The sequence below is a fragment of the Natator depressus genome, chromosome 3 (assembly GCF_965152275.1).
Source record: "Natator depressus isolate rNatDep1 chromosome 3, rNatDep2.hap1, whole genome shotgun sequence".
NCBI lineage: Eukaryota > Metazoa > Chordata > Testudines > Cheloniidae > Natator > Natator depressus.
This window is the reverse complement of record NC_134236.1, coordinates 89,809,703-89,828,996: the sequence shown is the minus strand read 5'-3', so window position 1 is coordinate 89,828,996 and position 19,294 is coordinate 89,809,703. Positions and strand designations below refer to the sequence as shown.

At 40.1% G+C, this 19,294-nt stretch overlaps 1 protein-coding gene across 2 annotated transcripts in view; it reads right to left on the bottom strand.

The window, feature by feature from the left end:
* Nucleotides 1-19,294, bottom strand: part of LOC141984847 (dermatan-sulfate epimerase-like) — a 308,715-nt gene that overhangs the window by 166,090 nt on the left and 123,331 nt on the right. For both annotated transcript variants that reach the window (XM_074948285.1, XM_074948284.1), the window contains exon 7: nt 1,245-1,419. In XM_074948285.1, the coding sequence (XP_074804386.1) occupies nt 1,245-1,419 (175 nt within the window). The remainder of the gene's footprint in view (nt 1-1,244; nt 1,420-19,294) is intronic.

Here is a 19,294-nt window from a genome sequence, read left to right as displayed (position 1 = left end):
AGTCTGTGGTAGAGCTGTGATCTAGATTGGACAGTGGATTGAGAGTTGGGAGACCTGGGTTGTATTCTAAGGAAAAGAGTAAAGCAATCTGGTCCTCTGGATATATCATGATATGGGGTCCCCTGTAGCCTCATCCCCATGCTGTGGCCCTGCACGCCACATGGAATGATGATGACAAAGGGTCCTATACACTCCCAGAGAGGCAGGAGAATGGCAAGAGGTCCCCATCTTACCTTCAAAAGTGGCAACAAGGGAACTTCTCTCCTCAGGAGCAACAGGGGCCCCTCCCCGAGAGAGAGAGAGAGAGAGAGAGAGATGGCAGCAGGGGGTGGCCTTACTACATACCTCAGTAACTGGTAAATATTTGCTTGGGAGGGTGGACCGGCCAGGGCCGGCCACTGCAATCTAGTTCTCTTGCCATATACAGAATCCTCTGCTAGGGTGATGTTGGTGGGGCCTACAAGAACAGTGGGCTTTAGAATTAACACCCTACTGAGATGCATGGGGTCATTCACACTTCTCAGAACTATATTTCTAAGTTGTCTGCAGATTCAAACAGACATCACTGCACCTGATAATCCTTGGTCACATTTTCAACCTTTTCTTCACAACTGCAAAGGCTAGAAACTTACTTTTTATTTAAAAAATGGAAGTCTAGATTCTGATACAATCGCAAGATATCAGCAGACAGGGGGCCCTTGGCATAGCCCTGTAGGCCTATGCACTCATCTGGCCCCACTTGTCTGTGCCAATGACCTGCTGTGTGACCTTGGGCAAGTTGCTTCACATCTCTCTGCATCTCAGTTTCTTCTCCCTTCTCTTTGTCTATCTTGTCTATTTAGATTGTAAGAGCTTCAGGGCAGGAATTGCCTCTCACCATATGTTTGTACAGTGCCTACCATAACAGGGCCCCTATCTAGATTTGGGCATCTAGGGCCATTCATAATACAATTAAGAAAGAAATAAAGGCCAGTGCCTTAGCTACAAGGCTATCTTTCTGCTCCTTACAAGGCCCATCTTTTGAAAAACTGGTTATTCAATGTGAAATACTACTTATAAAAATGTATAGTTTTAAGGACAGCCCATAGCTACTGGTCTCCCAGTTCTGAGATAATGTGAAACAGTAACTAGAAACAGACCCAAACCTCGAGCTTTACTGCTCAGGGCCATCTCCAAATCTAACCATGGTTACTGCTCTCTGGGAGGTCTAATCGGAAATGAACTGAGATCAGCAGTACACTTACCCAAGGATGTGTTCACACAGGAGTCTGCAGTAGTCACTGTGAGAGCTGGTAATCAATAGCAGGACCTTCCCAGCATTTTTCAGTTGCCTCAGCCACTTTTTTACAGACTCAGGGCAACTTTGTAAATATTTGGCTGGATCATTTTTCACTTCTGGGAAATATGCCCCACCGTTTTCTGAAAAATAAAAACGTTAATTATTTTCTACCAGCCAATCATATTTGCAAACTATGCTATAAACACAGCAATTTTTCCTTTCTTCCATAGACAAAAGTAAATAAATAAAAAGATAAAAAAATAAAATGTAAAAGACTGATATAAAAAAAGCAGAGAAATCTTAAAAGTTGCACAGGGCTATAATTCTTGATTTACATAAAAAAGGAAAAGAAAACAATGTGACATATAATAGCAGAAAATTGTATGTAATTATCTCTCTCCAGTATTACATACACTTCACAGCTATTGCCCTAATTTTTTTTTGTTTTCTCACAATATTTTAAATCATCAATTATTGTCCTGAAAAGCACTGTAGGGTTTTGTGTATGATATATCACTTTATTGATTTTCAGTTTTTGGATATTCAATTTGAGGTTACTTAAATAGGCCTGGTCTCCAGAAAGTGCTGAGCACCTGCCTCCTGATGATCAGAGATCTCTAAGATATCTCAAAAAATGGAGGCACCCAAAATCAGCAGTTACTTTTGAAACTTTCGGTCAGCATCAACTGATCTGTAGCAGCATTCCTATATCAATGCCATTATTTCTCAGATCAGTTTTTTTAATGCATGTCACCATTTTATCTGATAAAGGTTGATGTAATAATAATTAGGGCTGTCAAATGATTAAAATAATTAATTGTGATTAGTCACAGTTTTAATCACACTGTTAAACAATAACAGAATGCCATTTGTTTAAATATTTTGGATGTTTCTCTACATTTTCAAATATATAAATTTCAATTACAACATGGAATACAAAGCATACAGTGCTCACTTTATATTAGGTTTCAGAGTAACAGCCGTGTTAGTCTGTATTCGCAAAAAGAAAAGGAGTACTTGTGGCACCTTAGAGACTAACCAATTTATTTGAGCATGAGCTTTCGTGAGCTACAGCTCACTTCATCTGGCTGTAGCTCACGAAAGCTCATGCTCAAATAAATTGGTTAGTCTCTAAGGTGCCACAGGTACTCCTTTTCACTTTATATTACTATTTTTTAATTACAAATATTTGCAATGTAAAAAAGAAAACTCACCCCCACCCCTGCAGTATTTTTCAATTCACTGCAAACAAGTACTGTAGTGCAATCTCTTATTGTGAAAGTGCAACTTACAAATGTAGAAATTTTTTTTATACATAACTGCACTCAAAAACAAAACAATGTAAAACTTTGGAGCCTACAGGACCATGCAGTCCTACTTCTTGTTCACCAAACCACTAAGACAAACAAGTTTGTTTACATTTACGGGAGATACTGCTGCCCAATTTTCATTTACGTCTCCTGAAAGTGAGAACAGGCATTCGCATGGCACTTTTATAGCCAGCGTTGCAGGGTATTTACGTGCCAGATATGCTAAACATTTGTATGCCCTTTCATGCTTTGACCACCATTCCAGAGGACATGCTTCCATGCTGGTGATGCTTGTTAAAAAAAATAATGCATTAATTAAATTTGTGACTGAACTCTTTTGGGGAGAATTGTATACTACTATTTCTTTTATCTTTTCTACATTGCAAAATATTTGTAATAAAAAATAATATTAAGTGACCACTGTATTTCAAAGAATCCCTATTGAGGTTACAGGGACAAACCATCCCGATGTGTCGAAAGAATAGTAAATATGGCAGGCGACCAGCTTGGCTTAACAGTGAAATCCTTGCGGATCTTAAACATAAAAAAGAAGCTTACAAGATGTGGAAGATTGGACAAATGACCAGGAAGAGTATAAAAATGTTGCTCGGGCATGTAGGAATGAAATCAGGAGGGCCAAATCGCACCCGGAGCTGCAGCTAGCAAGAGATGTTAAGAGTAACAAGAAGGGTTTCTTCAGGTATGTTGGCAACAAGAAGAAAGCCAAGGAAAGTGTGGGCCCCTTACTGAATGAGGGAGGCAACGTAGTGACAGAGGATGTGGAAAAAGCTAATGTACTCAATGCTTTTTTTTGCCTCTGTCTTCACGAACAAGGTCAGCTCCCAGACTGCTGCGCTGGACAACCCAACATGGGGAGTAGGTGGCCAGCCCTCTGTGGAGAAAGAAGTGGTTAGGGACTATTTAGAAAAGCTGGACGTGCACAAGTCCATGGGGCCAGATGCGTTGCATCCGAGAGTGCTAAAGGAGTAGGCGGCTGTGATTGCAGAGCCATTGGCCACTATCTCTGAAAACTCATGGCGATCGGGGGAAGTCGTGGACGACTGGAAAAAGGCTAATGTAGTGCCCATCTTTAAAAAAGGGAAGGAGGAGGATCCTGGGAACTACAGGCCAGTCAGCCTCACCTCAGTCCCCGGAAAAATAATGGAGCAGGTCCTCAAGGAATCAATCCTGAAGCACTTACACGAGAGGAAAGTGATCAGGAACAGTCAGCATGGATACACCAAGGGAAGGTCATGCCTGACTAATCTAATCGCCTTCTATGATGAGATTACTGGTTCTGTGGATGAAGGGAAAGCAGTGGATGTATTGTTTCTTGACTTTAGCAAAGCTTTTGACATGGTCTCCCGCAGTATTCTTGCCAGCAAGTTAAAGAAGTATGGGCTGGATGAATGCACTATAAGGTGGGTAGAAAGTTGGCTAGATTGTTGGGCTCAACGGGTAGTGATCAATGGCTCCATGTCTAGATGGCAGCCGGTATAAAGTGGAGTGCCCCAAGGGTTGGTCCTGGGGCCGGTTTTGTTCAATATCTTCATAAATGATCTGGAGGATGGTGTGGATTGCACTCTCAGCAAATTTGCGGATGATACTAAACTAGGAGGAGTGGTAGATATGGTGGCAGGTAGGGATTGGATACAGAGGGACCTAGACAAATTGGAGGATTGGGCCAAAATAAATCTGATGAGGTTCAACAAGGATAAGTGCAGGGTCCTGCACTTAGGACGGAAGAATCCAATGCACCGCTACAGACTAGGGACCGAATGGCTAAGCAGCAGTTCTGCGGAAAAAGACCTAGGGGTGACAGTGGACGAGAAGCTGGATATGAGTCAACAGTATTCCCTTGTTGCCAAGAAGGCCAATGGCGTTTTGGGATGTATAAGTAGGGGCATTGCCAGCAGATCGACGTGATCGTTCCCCTCTATCAACATTGGTGAGGCCACATCTGGAGTACTGTGTCCAGTTTTGAGCCCCACACTACAAGAAGGATGTGGAGAGAGTCCAGCGAAGGGCAACAAAAATGATTAGGGGTCTGGAACACATGACTTATGAGGAGAGGCTGAGGGAACTGGGATTGTTTAGTCTGCAGAAGAGAAGAATGAGGGGGGATTTGATAGCTGCTTTCAACTACCTGAAAGGGGGTTCCAAAGAGGATGGTTCTAGACTATTCTCAGTGGTAGCAGATGACAGAACAAGGAGTAATGGTCTCAAGTTGCAGTGGGGGAGGTTTAGGTTGGATATTAGGAAAAACTTTTTCACTAGGAGGGTGGTGAACCACTGGAATGCATTACCTAGGGGGTGGTAGAATCTCCTCCCTTAGAAGTTTTTAAGGTCAGGCTTGACAAAGCCCTGGCTGGGGTGATTTAATTGGGGATTGGTCCTGCTTTGAGCAGGGGGTTGGAGTAGATGACCTCCTGAGGTCCCTTCCAACCCTGATATTCTATGATTCTATGACTGTGCACTTTATATTCTGTATTGTAACTGAAATCAATATATTTGAAAACGTAGATAAACATCCAAAAATACTTACAATAAATTTCAGTAGGTATTCTATTATTACCAGTGCGATTAAAACAGTGATTAATAGTAATTAATTTTTTTAATAGTGTCAATTTGTTTTGAGTTAATTGCTGGAGTTAACTGTGATTGACAGCCCTAATAATATTTAATAATAATAATAAAATAATTCCTCTGTGCTCTCATGTAGCACATTTTCAGTTCAAAAAATCTCAAAGATTTTTACAAAGAAAGGCCAGTATCATTATCCTCATTTTACAAATGGAGAAACTGAGGCACTGGGAGATGATGTGACATGACCAAGGTCACCCAGCAGGCCAATGGCAAAATTAAGAACAGAACCCAGGTCCCCTAAGTCCAGTCTAGTGAGAGCTACTCAGCTGATGTACTGCACACTGATTGGAGGCGTAAAACAAACAAATCCAACCTCTGCTCTCAGTAGAGCCATTAATGCCCATTTTGTGGGTGTAATAGAAACAGAATTTGGCCTTTACAGGTAAACATATTCTTCTGAACATATGCCTCAAAGCATACTGGACTCTGAAGAATAACACTAATCAGTTATTAAGAATTAGTCCATTCATTAATGTGACTGACTGACAAAGACTTCTCTTGGTTTATGTCAATTTACCATTATCATTAATCTGTTTTATTCTCTAAGCTGCCACAAGTACTCCTTTTCTTTTTTCTTTTTACGAATACAGACTAACACGGCTGTTACTCTGAAACCATTCTTTACTACAGTTTCCTAAAACAATATATTGTCTATATGCTCATGCACTGCAGACACAAGTTATTACCAAACAACCCAAAAGCTAGTTTTCTAAGAGAGAAATGTTTACGAAAAGAGGCATGAATGAGACAAAGTTTAACACACAATTTGTATGTCTCATGGAGTCATCATCAATACAAGAATATTTTTTGTCCATCATTTTGTTCTATATGGAACTATCTGTAGTCAACTTCACTGAATGATGTAATAAATCCCAGACACTATTTAGACTTGCATGTGAGTAATGCTGTTTTTTCATTTAAAAAAAAAGATTTAAACCACTTGAACTTGAGTTTTTAACGAGAGAGAAAACATGTATAACTAAAACAGTAGTCTCAAACAAAGATAAAATATTAAATATAACACTTTCATAACTGCTATGTACTCAAACCTTCTGCAGACTTTTTTTTTTTTTTCCTTTTTAAAGCAACAGATTTGAATTAGGTTTAGCTAGCACAGCAACTAGAGAAGAGACAGAATGACTTAATTTAGTTTCAAGTTATAAGTAGGTTACCACTCTGATTCTCCATGGAATCTGGGTCAGAAAGCACAGTCGGCTTTGCCATGGGTATACGAGTACATTCCAGCAGTCTGTATTATGTATTGTTTTAAGAACCAACCAAGACCATGATTTTTTGATGAAACAAAGATTTACCAAGGAATGTTTCTTTTCTTTAGTGTGAATGCTGTTGGGGACAAGAAACTTGAGGTTTCTATTGCAGAAGATGAAGTAATTTTTTTGGACTTTCATTAGTAATATATACTGTATGCTGTGCTCTATATGACAGCTCAGCCGCCCCCAACCCATTTCATTTTTATTTAGAAAGCATCATTAGGCAAGAACTGTTGGGGACCCAAGAGAAACGCTTGTATGACATTCTGCCCCCTACTGGCTCAGTCTATTGAGAGAGAGGCAGGTCAGGTTTCCTATATGAACAGTAGTTTATTACCTTCTCACCCTAAGGTAAATAGGCCTGTTTTATGTTGTTGGCACATATTTTCTTTGGCCCTTATCAAATCCTTTTTTGTCTTTTGAGGACAATTCTGTGATGTGTAGTTAATCTGTGGATTTGCTATTAGGCTGCTAATATGAAAAAGAAGTTCCTTGCTTCTATGTCAGAAATATATGGTGATGAAAAAGAGAGACTGAGGGTGTTTAAACATGACACTCTTTTTCACAGTATACTAATAAGTAGTTACTGCATGATAAATCCTTTGTAGACTACTCTATGTAGTCTGATGGCTATCTCTGAAATTAAAAGTTTAATCAACACTCGATTCAGCTGCTATCCAAGAACTTCTTAATGCTAACTGACAAAGAGGTAGAGAGGGGTATCTCCTCATTAAAAATGGATACACTTGGACTGAGGTTGAGATGGAAATATGAGACAGACTTGTTGAAAGTCTTTGGGTAAGGATAAAAGGGGTAAAAAACAAGGGAGATGTCATGGTAGGGGTCTACTACAGACCACCTAACCAGGAAGAAGAGGTGGATGAGGCTTTTATAAAAACAACTAACAAAATCATCCAAAGCAAGGGCTTGGTGGTGACGGGGGACTTCAGTGACTCAGATATCTGTTGGGAAGATAACACAACAGGGCACAGATTATCCAGCAAGTTCTTGGAATGTATTGGAGACCATTTTTTATTTCAGAAAGTGGAGAAAGCTACTAGGGGAGAGGCTGTTCTAGATTTGATTTTGACAAATAGGGAGGAACTGGTTGAGAATTTGAAAGTGGAAAGCAGCTTGGGTGAAAGTGATCATGAAATGATAGACTTCATGATTCTAAGGAATGGTAGGAGGGAGAACAGCAAAATAAAAGACAATGGATTTCAAGAAGGTAGACTTTAGCAAACTCAGGGACTGAGTAGGTAAGATCCCATGGGAAGCAAGTCAAAGGGGAAAAACAACTGAAGACAGAGTTGGCAGTTTTTCAAAGAGACATTATTAAGGGCACAAGAGCAAACTATTCCAGTTCGTAGGAAAGACAAGAAGTATGGCAGGAAACTACCCTGGCTTACCCAGGAGATCTTCAATGATCTAAAAATTAAAAAAAGAGTTCTACAAAAAGTGAAAAATAGGTAAAATTACAAAGGATGAATATAAACAAATAACACAAGTATGTAGGGACAAAATTAGAAAGGCCAAGGCACAAAACAAGATCAAACTAGCTAGAGACATAAAGGGTAACAAGAAAAAATTCTACAAATACATTAGAAGCAAGAGGAAGACTAAGGACAGGGTAGGCTCATTAGTCAATGACGGAGGAAAAATAACAGAAAATGTGGAAATGGCATAGGTGCTTAATGACTTCTTTGTTTTGGTTTTCACCAAGAAGGTTGGTGGTGACTGGACATCTAACACAGTGAAGTCAGTGAAAATGAGGTAGGATCAGAGGCTAAAATAGGAAAAGAACAAGTTAAAAATTACTTAGACAAGTTAGATGTCTTCAAGTCACCAGGGCCTGATGAAATGCATCCCAGAATACTCAAAGAGCTGACTGAGGAGATATTTGAGCCATTAGTGATTATCTTTGAAAAGTCATGGAAGACAGGAGAAGACTGGAAAAGGGCAAATCTCTAAAAAGTGAAATAAGGACAACCCGGGGAATTACAGACCAGTCAGCTTAACTTCTGTACCTGGAAAGATAATGGAGGAAAAAATTAAGTAATCAATTTGCAAACATCTAGAGGATAATAAGGTGATAAGTAACAGCCAGCCTGGATTTGTCAAGAACAAATTGTGTCAAGCCAACCTGATAGTTTTCTTTGACAGGGTAAAAAGCCTTGTGGATAGGGGGAAGTGATAGACGTGGTATATCTTGATTTTAGTAAAGCTTTTGATAGTGTCTCACATGACTTTCTCATAAACAAACTAGGGAAATGCAACCTAGATAGAGCTACTAAAAGGTGGGTGCAAAACTGGTTGGAAAACTGTTCCCAGAGAGTAGTTGTGAGTGGTTCACAGTCATGCTGGAAGGGCATAACGAGTGGGGTCCCGCAGGGATCAGTTCTGGGTCTGTTCAATATCTTCATCAATGATTTAGATAATGGTATAGAGAGTACACTTATAAAGTTTGCAGACGATACCAAGCTGGGAGGGGTTGCAAGTGCTTTGGAGAATAAGATTAAAATTCAAAATGATCTGGACAAACTGTAGAAGTGGTCTGAAGTAAATAGGATGAAATTCAATAAGGACAAATGCAAAGTATTCCATTTAGGAAGGAACAATCAATTGCACACATACAAAATGGGAAATGACTGCCTAGGAAGGAGTCCTGCAGAAAGAGATCTGGTGGTCATAGTGGACCATAAGTGAAATATGAGCCAACAGTGTAACACTGTTGCAAAAAAATCAAACATCATTCTGGAATGTATTAGCAGGAATGTTGTAAGAAAGACATGAGAAGTAATTTTTCTGCTCTAATTAGGCCTCAACTGGAGAATTGTGTCCAGTTCTGGGTGCCACATTTCAGGAAAGATGTGGACAAATTGGAGAGAGTCCAGAGAAGAGCAAAAAGATGATTAAAGGTGTAGAAAACATGACCTATGAGGGAAGGCTGAAAAAATTGGGTTCGTTTAGTCTGGAAAAGAAGACTGAGAGGGGACACGATAACAGTTTTCAAGTACATAAAAGATTGTTACAAGGAGGAGAGAGAGAAAAAGATTTTCTTAACCTCTGAGGATAGGACAAGAAGCAACGGGCTTAAATTGCAGTAAGGGATGTTTAGGTTGGACATTAGGAAAAACTTCCTAACTGTCAGAGTGATTAAGCACTGGAATAAATTGTCTAGGGAGGTTGTGGAATCTCCATCATCGGAGATTTTTAAGAGCAGGTTAGACAAACCCTTGTCAGGAATGGTCTAGATAATACTTAGCCCTGCCATGAGTGCAGGGGACTGGACTAGATGACCTCGCGAGGTCCCTTCCAGTCCTATGATTCCAATAGGTACATTGTGGTTCACCAAAGAATGTTATGTGTGGTCTGAAATGAAAGCCAGTCTCTCAATAGTTATTAACATCACTGTGAAATGTATATACAGGTACTATGTAAGAAGTTATGTTTGTGTGTGTGTGTGTGTGTGTGTAACATAACTCCTTACATAGTACCTGTATATATATATATACACACACACACACACACACACACACACACACACAGAGTACCTGTGTGTAATATACACACACACTGAAAATATGTTCTTAAGAGTCTGTATCAAGTTATCAGCAGAGGTGAAAACCAGGTTTTCTGTTAGACAGGAAATGTTTATTCACCTCTCTCTCTGTTGGGATATAAATTAAGCACTGTAAGCAAACACAATGGATCCCCATTTACACACAAAGTCAGGTGTTAATAAAGAGATGTGAAATCAGCAAGAAGGGAGCACACGGGGGGGGAAAAACACATACATTTTAGCATCTTCTAAGGAAGCAAAGCTCAAAAACAAAAAAAGGTACTACTTCAAAATGGGTGACCCGTGGCTGCCAGCAGCTCTGCAGATGGTGGCTCTCACCTGTATGGTTTCTAAAATACAAAACAATCTATTTTCTATATCCCTCCTAAAACATTTTCCAGTCCAACATATCTCAATGTCAGAGGGGAACGGGGGTGGGAACAATAACCATAAAAGATGTGTCCCAACTTTTCACCCCATATGTCTATTTGTAGCTTTAACATGTCTGTAAATATGCCCAAACCCCCACTGATAATCCTTGGCTCTTTAACAGAACAAAAACTTTCACAAAAAATGATAAAAAACATTTTTTTTTATATAACACAAAATGGAATCAAGTAAGAAGTATCAATCAATCAAGTCTGCAGCTCTTCATCTTTTGATGGTTGGAGAAAGCATAACCCAACAAAGACATCAGAGTTTTGTGAAAGCCTCTGTTAAATGTGTGTTTCCATGGAACAAAGGCAGATTTTCAGTTTCCACTCCGGTCTCTAAACAAGTTTATCTAACTTCCTGAAATACAGCCTATGCTAACAAACAGGCAGTCAGTCTCTCAATAATTTTTCCCAACAACCTTTTTTAAAAGAACAAGAAGACAGAACTGTAACTAAATAAAAGGGCTGTTGTTTAGCACAGTAGAATATTAATACTTTGTCAGGATATTCGAAAGTACTTAGACATTTCTTATTTGTATTGTTTCACATTGCGTTTCCAAAGTTATACAAAGCAGTCCTTCTACACATTCAAATCTTTCCTTCAGGTCTAGGTTCTTTTGGATTTTTTTGCCTAACCTTTCACTGACAATTAAGGCGGATTCCGTGATTTCCAAAGACCTCCGTGACTTCAGCCAGCCCCGGCTGGGAGCTGCAGGGTCCCATCGGCAGGTGGACCTCCTGCAGCTCCCAGCCACTCCGGGCGGCAGGGGGACCCCCGCAGCTCCCTGCTGTCTTCGGTGGCAAGGATGATCCCTGCAGCTCCCACCGCCGCAGGCAGCAGGGGGACCCCCAACGCTTGTGGCTTCTGTGGGCGGCAGGGGGGACCCCTGGACCACCCAGATGCCGCGGGTGGCAGTGGCCAGATCCCCGCAGCTCTCTGCCTCAATGGGCAACAGGAAGGACCCACAGAACTCCCAGCCTCCATGGCAGCAAGGGGAACCTCTGGAGTTTGGAGCCACCAGCAGAGGGGGACCCTGGAGCTCCCAGACCACTCACAGCTGCCCAGGCTCCTCGTTTTAGCATGGATATTTTTAGTAAAAGTCAGGGACAGGTCATAGGCTTCCATGGATTTTTCATTATTGCCCGTGACCTGTCCCTGACTTTTACTAAAAATATCCATGACAAAATCTTCATGCCTCATCTTTTAATTGCTTGTGCTACGGCTCCTTAATGCAGAGACCTTTCTAAAGGGTATATATTTTTATGAAGCACCATGCACTCCTATATTACTATATAATTAATAATGAGTGTTCCTGAAACCTTTACATATGCAAACCTCCCATTACAGTCAAAAGGAGATGTGTATGCACCGTGACTGTAGCTTTGTCAATTCTTCCCAAACACAGTAATGCAAACATCGTCTTAAGTCTATTCTCCATCTCCGACAAGCATGACACCAAATGCTCAGTTTATTCTGCAAGTGCAGGTACCCAGTTCAATGAGCTAATACTGTACAGTACTTCTGTTGGGAAGGAGGGAGGAAAAACTGTCATTTCCCTCAGAGTTCCGGGTTATGCCACTTCCCTCTCAGGGTCTAATCAAAAGCCCACAGAAATGAATGGGAAAAAACTGCTACTGACTTCAATGGGCTTTGGATCAGGCCAGCTGAGCCACAATACTTGTCTCCCAGCTATATCTGGATCTTCAGTGCACGTGTCCATGTTTTTTAAGGAGATTTATTTTTGGCAGGATGTCTGTCAGTCCAGAGTTCAGAATCAATATGTTATAATGCTGTTAATGCTTCTTAAAGGTTAGCTACTTGATTGAATTATAAGGAATGTACCAACCATTTGTATGGTTTGACTGAGAGGAAATTTATTCTAGAACTCAACCAAATACCACAAGCTATGAACTGCCAGTTTACAGCTTGTATCAGGTAGCTTTTGAGACAGTAATCATTTCTTGCAATTAAAAGTAGTATTTAGGAATGTGATTTAAACCCCTTTTCAATTCATAAAACATATAATTTAGCTATCAACATATCTTTCCTGAGGGCTCTTTTTTAAACTCTAAAGCAACGAAGATCTCATACAATTTATCTAATTTTTACCTACAAAGAGGTTTGCAAATGCTATTTGTATATTTGAGAAAAAAAGACAGAGTTTAAATAAAAGTCTTCATATAATAATGAATAATAACAATACCCATCTGAAAATCTCAAAGAACTTTTGTATTCGGATTGAAAAAGAAAGAGGCCTCTTTGCTAATCCCCTAAAGGTCACCTCATCCCTCTGTGGCAGATCAGTCTCTCTTGTATGAACAGCTAGAATGAACTTGGAGCAGAAACAGATGACATATTTCTGCCCTAAGAGCTTACAATCTAATTTGAGATCTGACACCACAAATGAAAGGAAGCGAGGGAGAAAGGAGATAGGAAAGGGAAGAGGCAAGGATCATCATAATAAGATCAGGAGTACTTGTGGCACCTTAGAGACTAACAAATTTATTTGAGCATAAGTTGCAACCAATGAAGTGAGCTGTAGTTCAAGAAAGCTTATGCTCAAATAAATTTGTTAGTCTCTAAGTTGCCACAAGTACTCCTTTTCTTTTTGTGGATACAGACTAACATGGCTGCGACTCTGAAACCTATAATAAGATCAGTTTATTATGTGCAAGTCTTACTGGTATTTCTCATTTTCTTATTTTAAGCTAGAATGGGCGTTCCAGAAAGAACAGAAGAAGGCAAGTGGGAAGGAAGGAAATATCAGCATAATGACGGATGAGGGAGAAAGGGGAAGCACAGGAAAGTGTGGTTATATGTTGGAAGCCTGGGTTAGGACAGATATCACTAACGGGAGAGAAGGGGATTGATAATGATGACAGACTAGGAGAAAAGGTTGTGAAAGTAGAAGGATGGAAAGCTTGGAATAGGTAGAAGTAATGTTGGCAGAATAGACGATTCACAGATTATTAGGCCAGAAGGGACCACTGGGATAATCTAGTCTGACCTCATGTATAAAACAGGTCATAAAGCTTCCCTGAATTAATTCCTGTTTGAAATAGAGCATATCATAAAAACAACCAGTACCATCCAATCTTGATTTAAAAAATATCTAGGTTTGGATAATCCACCATAAGCCTTGGTAAATTGTTCCAATGGTTAATTACCCTCACTGTGAAAAAATGTGCACTTTATTTTGAGTCGGAATTTGACTAGTTTCAACTTCCAGTCATTGGACCACGTCATACCTTTGTCTGCTAGACTGAAGAGCCCTCTATTATCAAATTTCTGTACCCAATATAGGTACTTCTAGACAGATCAAGTCACCTATTTAGTTTAACAAAAAAAAAAAGATTAAGTGATTGAGCTCCTTGAGTCTATCACTATAAGTCTACCACAGCAAGTTAAAAAAGTATGGATCAGATGAATAGACTATAAGGTGGATAGAAAGCTGGCTAGATTGTCAGGCTCAATGGGTAGAGATCAACAGCTCGATCTCTAGTTGGCAGCCGGTATCAAACAGAGTGCCCCAGGGGTCGGTTCTGAGGCCGGTTTTGTTCAACATCTTTATCAATTATCTGGATGATGGGATTAATTGCACCCTCAGCAAGTTCGCAGATGACACTAAGCTTGGAGGAGAGATAGATAAGCTGGAGGATAGGGATAGGGTCCAGAGTGACCTAGACAAATTGGAGGATTGAGCCAAAAGAAGTCCGATGAGGTTCAACAAGGATAAGTGCAGAGTCCTGCACTTAGGAAGGAAGAATCTCATGCACTGCTTCAGGCTGGGGACCGACTGGCTAAGCAGCAGTTCTACAGAAAAGGACTTGGGGATTACAGTGGACGAGAAGCTGGATATGAGTCAACAGCATGCCTTTATTTCCAAGAAGGCTAATGGCATATTGGGCTGCATTAGTAGGAGCATTGCCAGCAGATCTTGGGAAGTGATTATTCCCCTCTATTGGGCACTGGTGAGGCCACATCTGGAGTACTGCATCCAGTTTTGCCCTCCCCCCACCCACTATAGAAAGGATGTGAACGAATTGGAGAGAGTCCAGCGGAGTCCAGCGAAAATGATTAGGGGGCTGAGGAACATGACTTACGAGGAGATGTTGAGGGACCTGGGCTTATTTAGTCTGCAGAAGAGAAGAGAAGAGAAGAGAAGAGAAGAGAAGAGAAGAGAAGAGAAGAGAAGAGAAGAGAAGAGAAGAGAAGAGAAGAGTGAGGGGGGATTTGATAGCAGCCTTCAACTACCTGAAGGGGGGTTCCAAAGAGGATGGAGCTAGGCAGTTCTCAGTGGTGGCAGGTGACAGACCAAGAAGCAATGGTCTCAAGTTGCAGTGGGGGAGGTCTAGGTTGGATTTTAGGAAAATCTATTTCACTAGGAGGGAGGTGAAGCACTGGAATGGGTTACCTAGGGAGGTAGTGAAATCTCTATCCTTACAGGATTTTAAGGCCCGGCTTGACAAAGCCCTGGCTGGCATGATTTAGTTGGGGTTGGTCCTGCTTTGAGCAGGGTGTTGGACTAGATGACCTCCTGAAGTCTCTTCCAACCCTGATATTGTGTGATTCTAAGAGTGAAATTTCCTAATGAGACCTTTAAATCTCCCTGTGTCTGGTGTATTTATCTTCAGTTGCTAGCGATCAGCTAAGAGGTCCATCAGGTACAAAACTGGCGCAACCAAAAATATGTAGGCATACATCTTTAGATCAAAGTTGAACATTCTTGGTTTCTGTCCATTTGAGCTATAGTCATATCCTTTTCAACCTCTTCTATTATTTCTTCTGTGTGTATTCTGACATCATTGCACAGCATGTGATTCTAAAACATTTAACATGCAAGATTGTACCTATGCAACATTTTGTCTGCTGCTCACCCAGTCCTGTGATGTATTATAGGAAATAGGAACGTCAATTTCCCAAGCACAAGCTAGTTGAAAGTGAATTTCAGAACCTCATCTTTTATCTGCAATGGGGTGTTACCACCACCTAGTGAGCAGTATATAAATTTCACCAGGAAAAACTGACTTTAAGTGTAATCATCTAAGGAGAGCAAAAGTCTCCCAGGAATGAGGAGTCCTGACTATCCCAAGGACTTCCACTCTCTCTGTGGCCTTCCACAACAGCTGAATTAATCCGGGCCTACGGGGCTAAGAGTGTTCAAGTGAAGCTCATGGGGATTCTTATGAAAAAGTCCTAAACAATGTAATAATGTTGAAACTAACAGAGTTATATAGACATTACTCTAAAAAGAACTACGTAACAAAATAGTGAATGTTACCCTTTAAAAATTACACTGGCTGTTTATTATTCAGTATTAAGTTCTACAGGATATTTCCCTAACAGGAGTCTGGGTGGTCTCACAGGCAGCTCCACCGCAGAGGAATTCCTTTCCATCAGAAATCAGACAGCCCTGCCCATGTTCACTGTGAAATGTAGAACCCTACTCTTCGCTATAGCCGTCCCACAAAATTAGTAACATCCTCACATACACTCACAGTGTGACATCAGGGAGGGGGCAAAGAATATAAATATGCTGATTCATGTAATTTTGAGCTAGACTGGCCCGAGCCCTACTGTGGACATACAGGGTGGTAGGGAGAGGAAGGGCTCCCCCTCATGACCAAATTATAGCTGCCTGGATTGCTGCTCTGAGTATAGAAGGGCAATGGGGGCTACGTACCTGGTACTCTCAACTGAGAGCACGTGAATAGAGAGTGGGCAGAGCCGAGCTTCATACTTAAAAGATATGAAGTAACTTGGTGTAGGGCGAAGCAAAGCTAGCAGTATATAGGCTTTGACATGAACAGTTCAGTATGTTTTAAATTACAACCGTTTTGTCTCATCATTAGAAGCAAACTCCCCACAGATCAGGACACACCAACTCAAAGGGGAACCTGACCTGCCAGAAGAACAGATGCAAAACCTGCAGACATTTCTCCACTGCTACAATGATCAACACCCCACACAATACACTTTTCAACATCCATGGGTCCTACACATGCCTGTCACAACATGTTCTGTACCTCATCCAGTGCACTAAATGCCCCAACAGCAACAAAGTGATCACTCTATATCTGACCTCTCAGGTCCATCCTCAAAGGAAACCTGCACAACACCTTCAAAAGAGGACCTGAGAGCTAAAATTCATAACTTTACTAGACACTAAAAAACAAACAATCTGTAACCCAGTAATCCCTCTTTTTGTCATATGACCACTTCACTTTGAATGGTCCCTTAGAACATTTGCTAACTATTTATTCTAAACTCTCTGTTCAATCTTTTATTTAGCTGTGACACTCTTAGAATCTTCCCCAGACCTGAAGAAGAGCTCTGTGTAGCTGAAAAGCTTGTCTCTCTCACCAAGTGAAAGTGATCCAATAAAAGATATTACCTCACCCACCTTGTCTCGCAAGTGGTAACTAGGTAATATGGTGTCTTATGCTGAAAAGTCTGAGCAGGAATATCTGTTTACATAAATACCTTTCATGCTTTGACAATCATGCTATTATTCATTTTCAGTAACAATGCAAGTTAAGTAGAAATTTCAACTTGGTTGCTCATCAATAACTCTATTAATAGGGCCAGCTTGCCTTACCTGGATGACAGACAACTGAAGTCTTCAGCACTTTCTGTTGAAATGGTAGTTATAGCCATATTTCTGATAATTTTGCATCAAGTTGTGAGGGAAAGATTTATTTAATTTAAAGATTTCTGTATCAATAGCTTCCATCCATCTTTCTAAGGAATCTGTCATTGGGAATGTGTATCTTACCCAAAGAGTAATACAAACAGGGACACTGTTCATCTGAACCATCTGTCTTTTCATCTTACATCACCTATATTACAGCCTGTAGTTTTAGTTCAGTAAGGGCCCAGCCCTGATCCTGTAAGTGTGAATGAGATCTCTGCCCTTCTTTTCAATGGGAGCAGGATCAGCCCCTAAACTGGAATGCATTTAAAGGTAGACAGATTTACTGTGCCATGCCAGATTCAAGTGGAAAACTGCTACGTCTGCAAGACCACCCACTCACTGCCTTGGATCTTCAAGTATAACTTTCACTGATATTGAAAGCATCATATGACCCTAAATTATATATATTCTGGAGTTAGTCTGAATAATTTACTGTTTACAAATGTATAAATATAAAGGACAGAAAGGTAGGTTGAGCTTCAGTTCTGCTAATTCCTCTGGTTAACCTGAGGAATTGTTATGAAAGGAGATAGATGCTAAGTATTCCAAAATAAGATTCTGTCAATGGTCACCATTCTCCAGGAATAACAGTGGCAATCCTGGTTTGATTCTATAAACAGAAGATTTGGAAAACTGCGGGGATAACGAGAGTGGGAGTTAAACACAGGGAATGCGAAAATGGTTTCTAGAATATGGACTAATTCTGAGTGATCTGGGGAACTAAGTTTAATATAAAGTATGTACTTTACCCACCACAACAGCATCTCAGTGTCCCACTTAAAATACTACTGTTTATATGGGGTAATCAAAACACACAATTTTGCATGCAAACAGTACATTACTCACAAACAAGGAGCTGTCTCACTATCATATAAAGATTCAGTTAAAACCTTCGATTAAAAGTTTTACCACAACAAAGGTACTTTGCCTTGAGCCCTGAAGTCTGTCAAACTCTGGCCTGATGAACCACCAGAGGGAGCAAGTTCCACAGCAGAGACAATGCTTCGACTGAAAAAAACACCCTACTTACTAACGGAATGTTATCTTCTTTAATCCAAGATGAGAGTTCAGACCCAAATTATGTGAGCCAAATCTGAAATCACTTGGGAAGGTGCAATGACATGAGTCCCTGCACTTTGAAAGGAATAACGAAATGCTTAAATGAGAAGGCCTGCAGCTCTAGAATAAGTTAAGATGTGCTCCAATGCGAACCATATAGGTGAACTGTTATTTTTTAAACAGTGTTTAGATGACCTATTGCTCATGCTAATATCCAGACTAAATTTAAAACCACAATTCACTCAGGTCCAATGTGGGCCTATATTTCTACACACTCCATTGCCCCTTTCTTCTCTCTAGTGGGAAAAAATGAAAATAAAGCGTGAGAGAATAGGATTTTTCCCACCAAAATGAAATATGGAAAAAAATAAAAAATGTTTCAAGTGTTTTGTTGAAAAGTTAGAAATTTCAAGTGAAATGAAAAAAATAATTTCTTTAAAATATTTTTCATGAAACACTCTCTTTTTTGGATCAAATTACCTAGAAAAGTAAGCCATATGAAATTCTGTGTGGTTCACAGAGAACAACATAGTGAAAAATGTAAAGTCTTTGGTGGCCTCAAATTTGTTACAGCCCTCAAACCTGAGCCCCAGAACTTTAGGTTTAACTGCCAGCCTATGATTATAAATTCTAAAAGGGTTGGCCAGAAGAGGGTTCAATAAATCTAATAAATAGTTACACAGATGTCTTGTGCTTGACAGCTAAAAATCTCATGTTAACAATATATTAAGTAACTGAAAAGTGTCAAAACATATACTCTTGTAGAGTCCGTGATATACTACACACTTTGTAACTTCACAGAAAAATAAAATATTTTAAAAATAAAACTTCTCTGTCCACTGTTGATCTCTGTACGTCCTCCCAAAATCTTAAAAGGAAGATTTACCCATCTGTGTCTTGTTAAACTGGAGTTATACTTTTCTTTATCTAATTTTCCAGAAAGTCAAACACCAGCAAAACCAGCAAATATCTGGAGGAAATTCATTCAGATGTCCTTACATTGTTTATAACAATGAATACTTATGACAGGATAAAAGA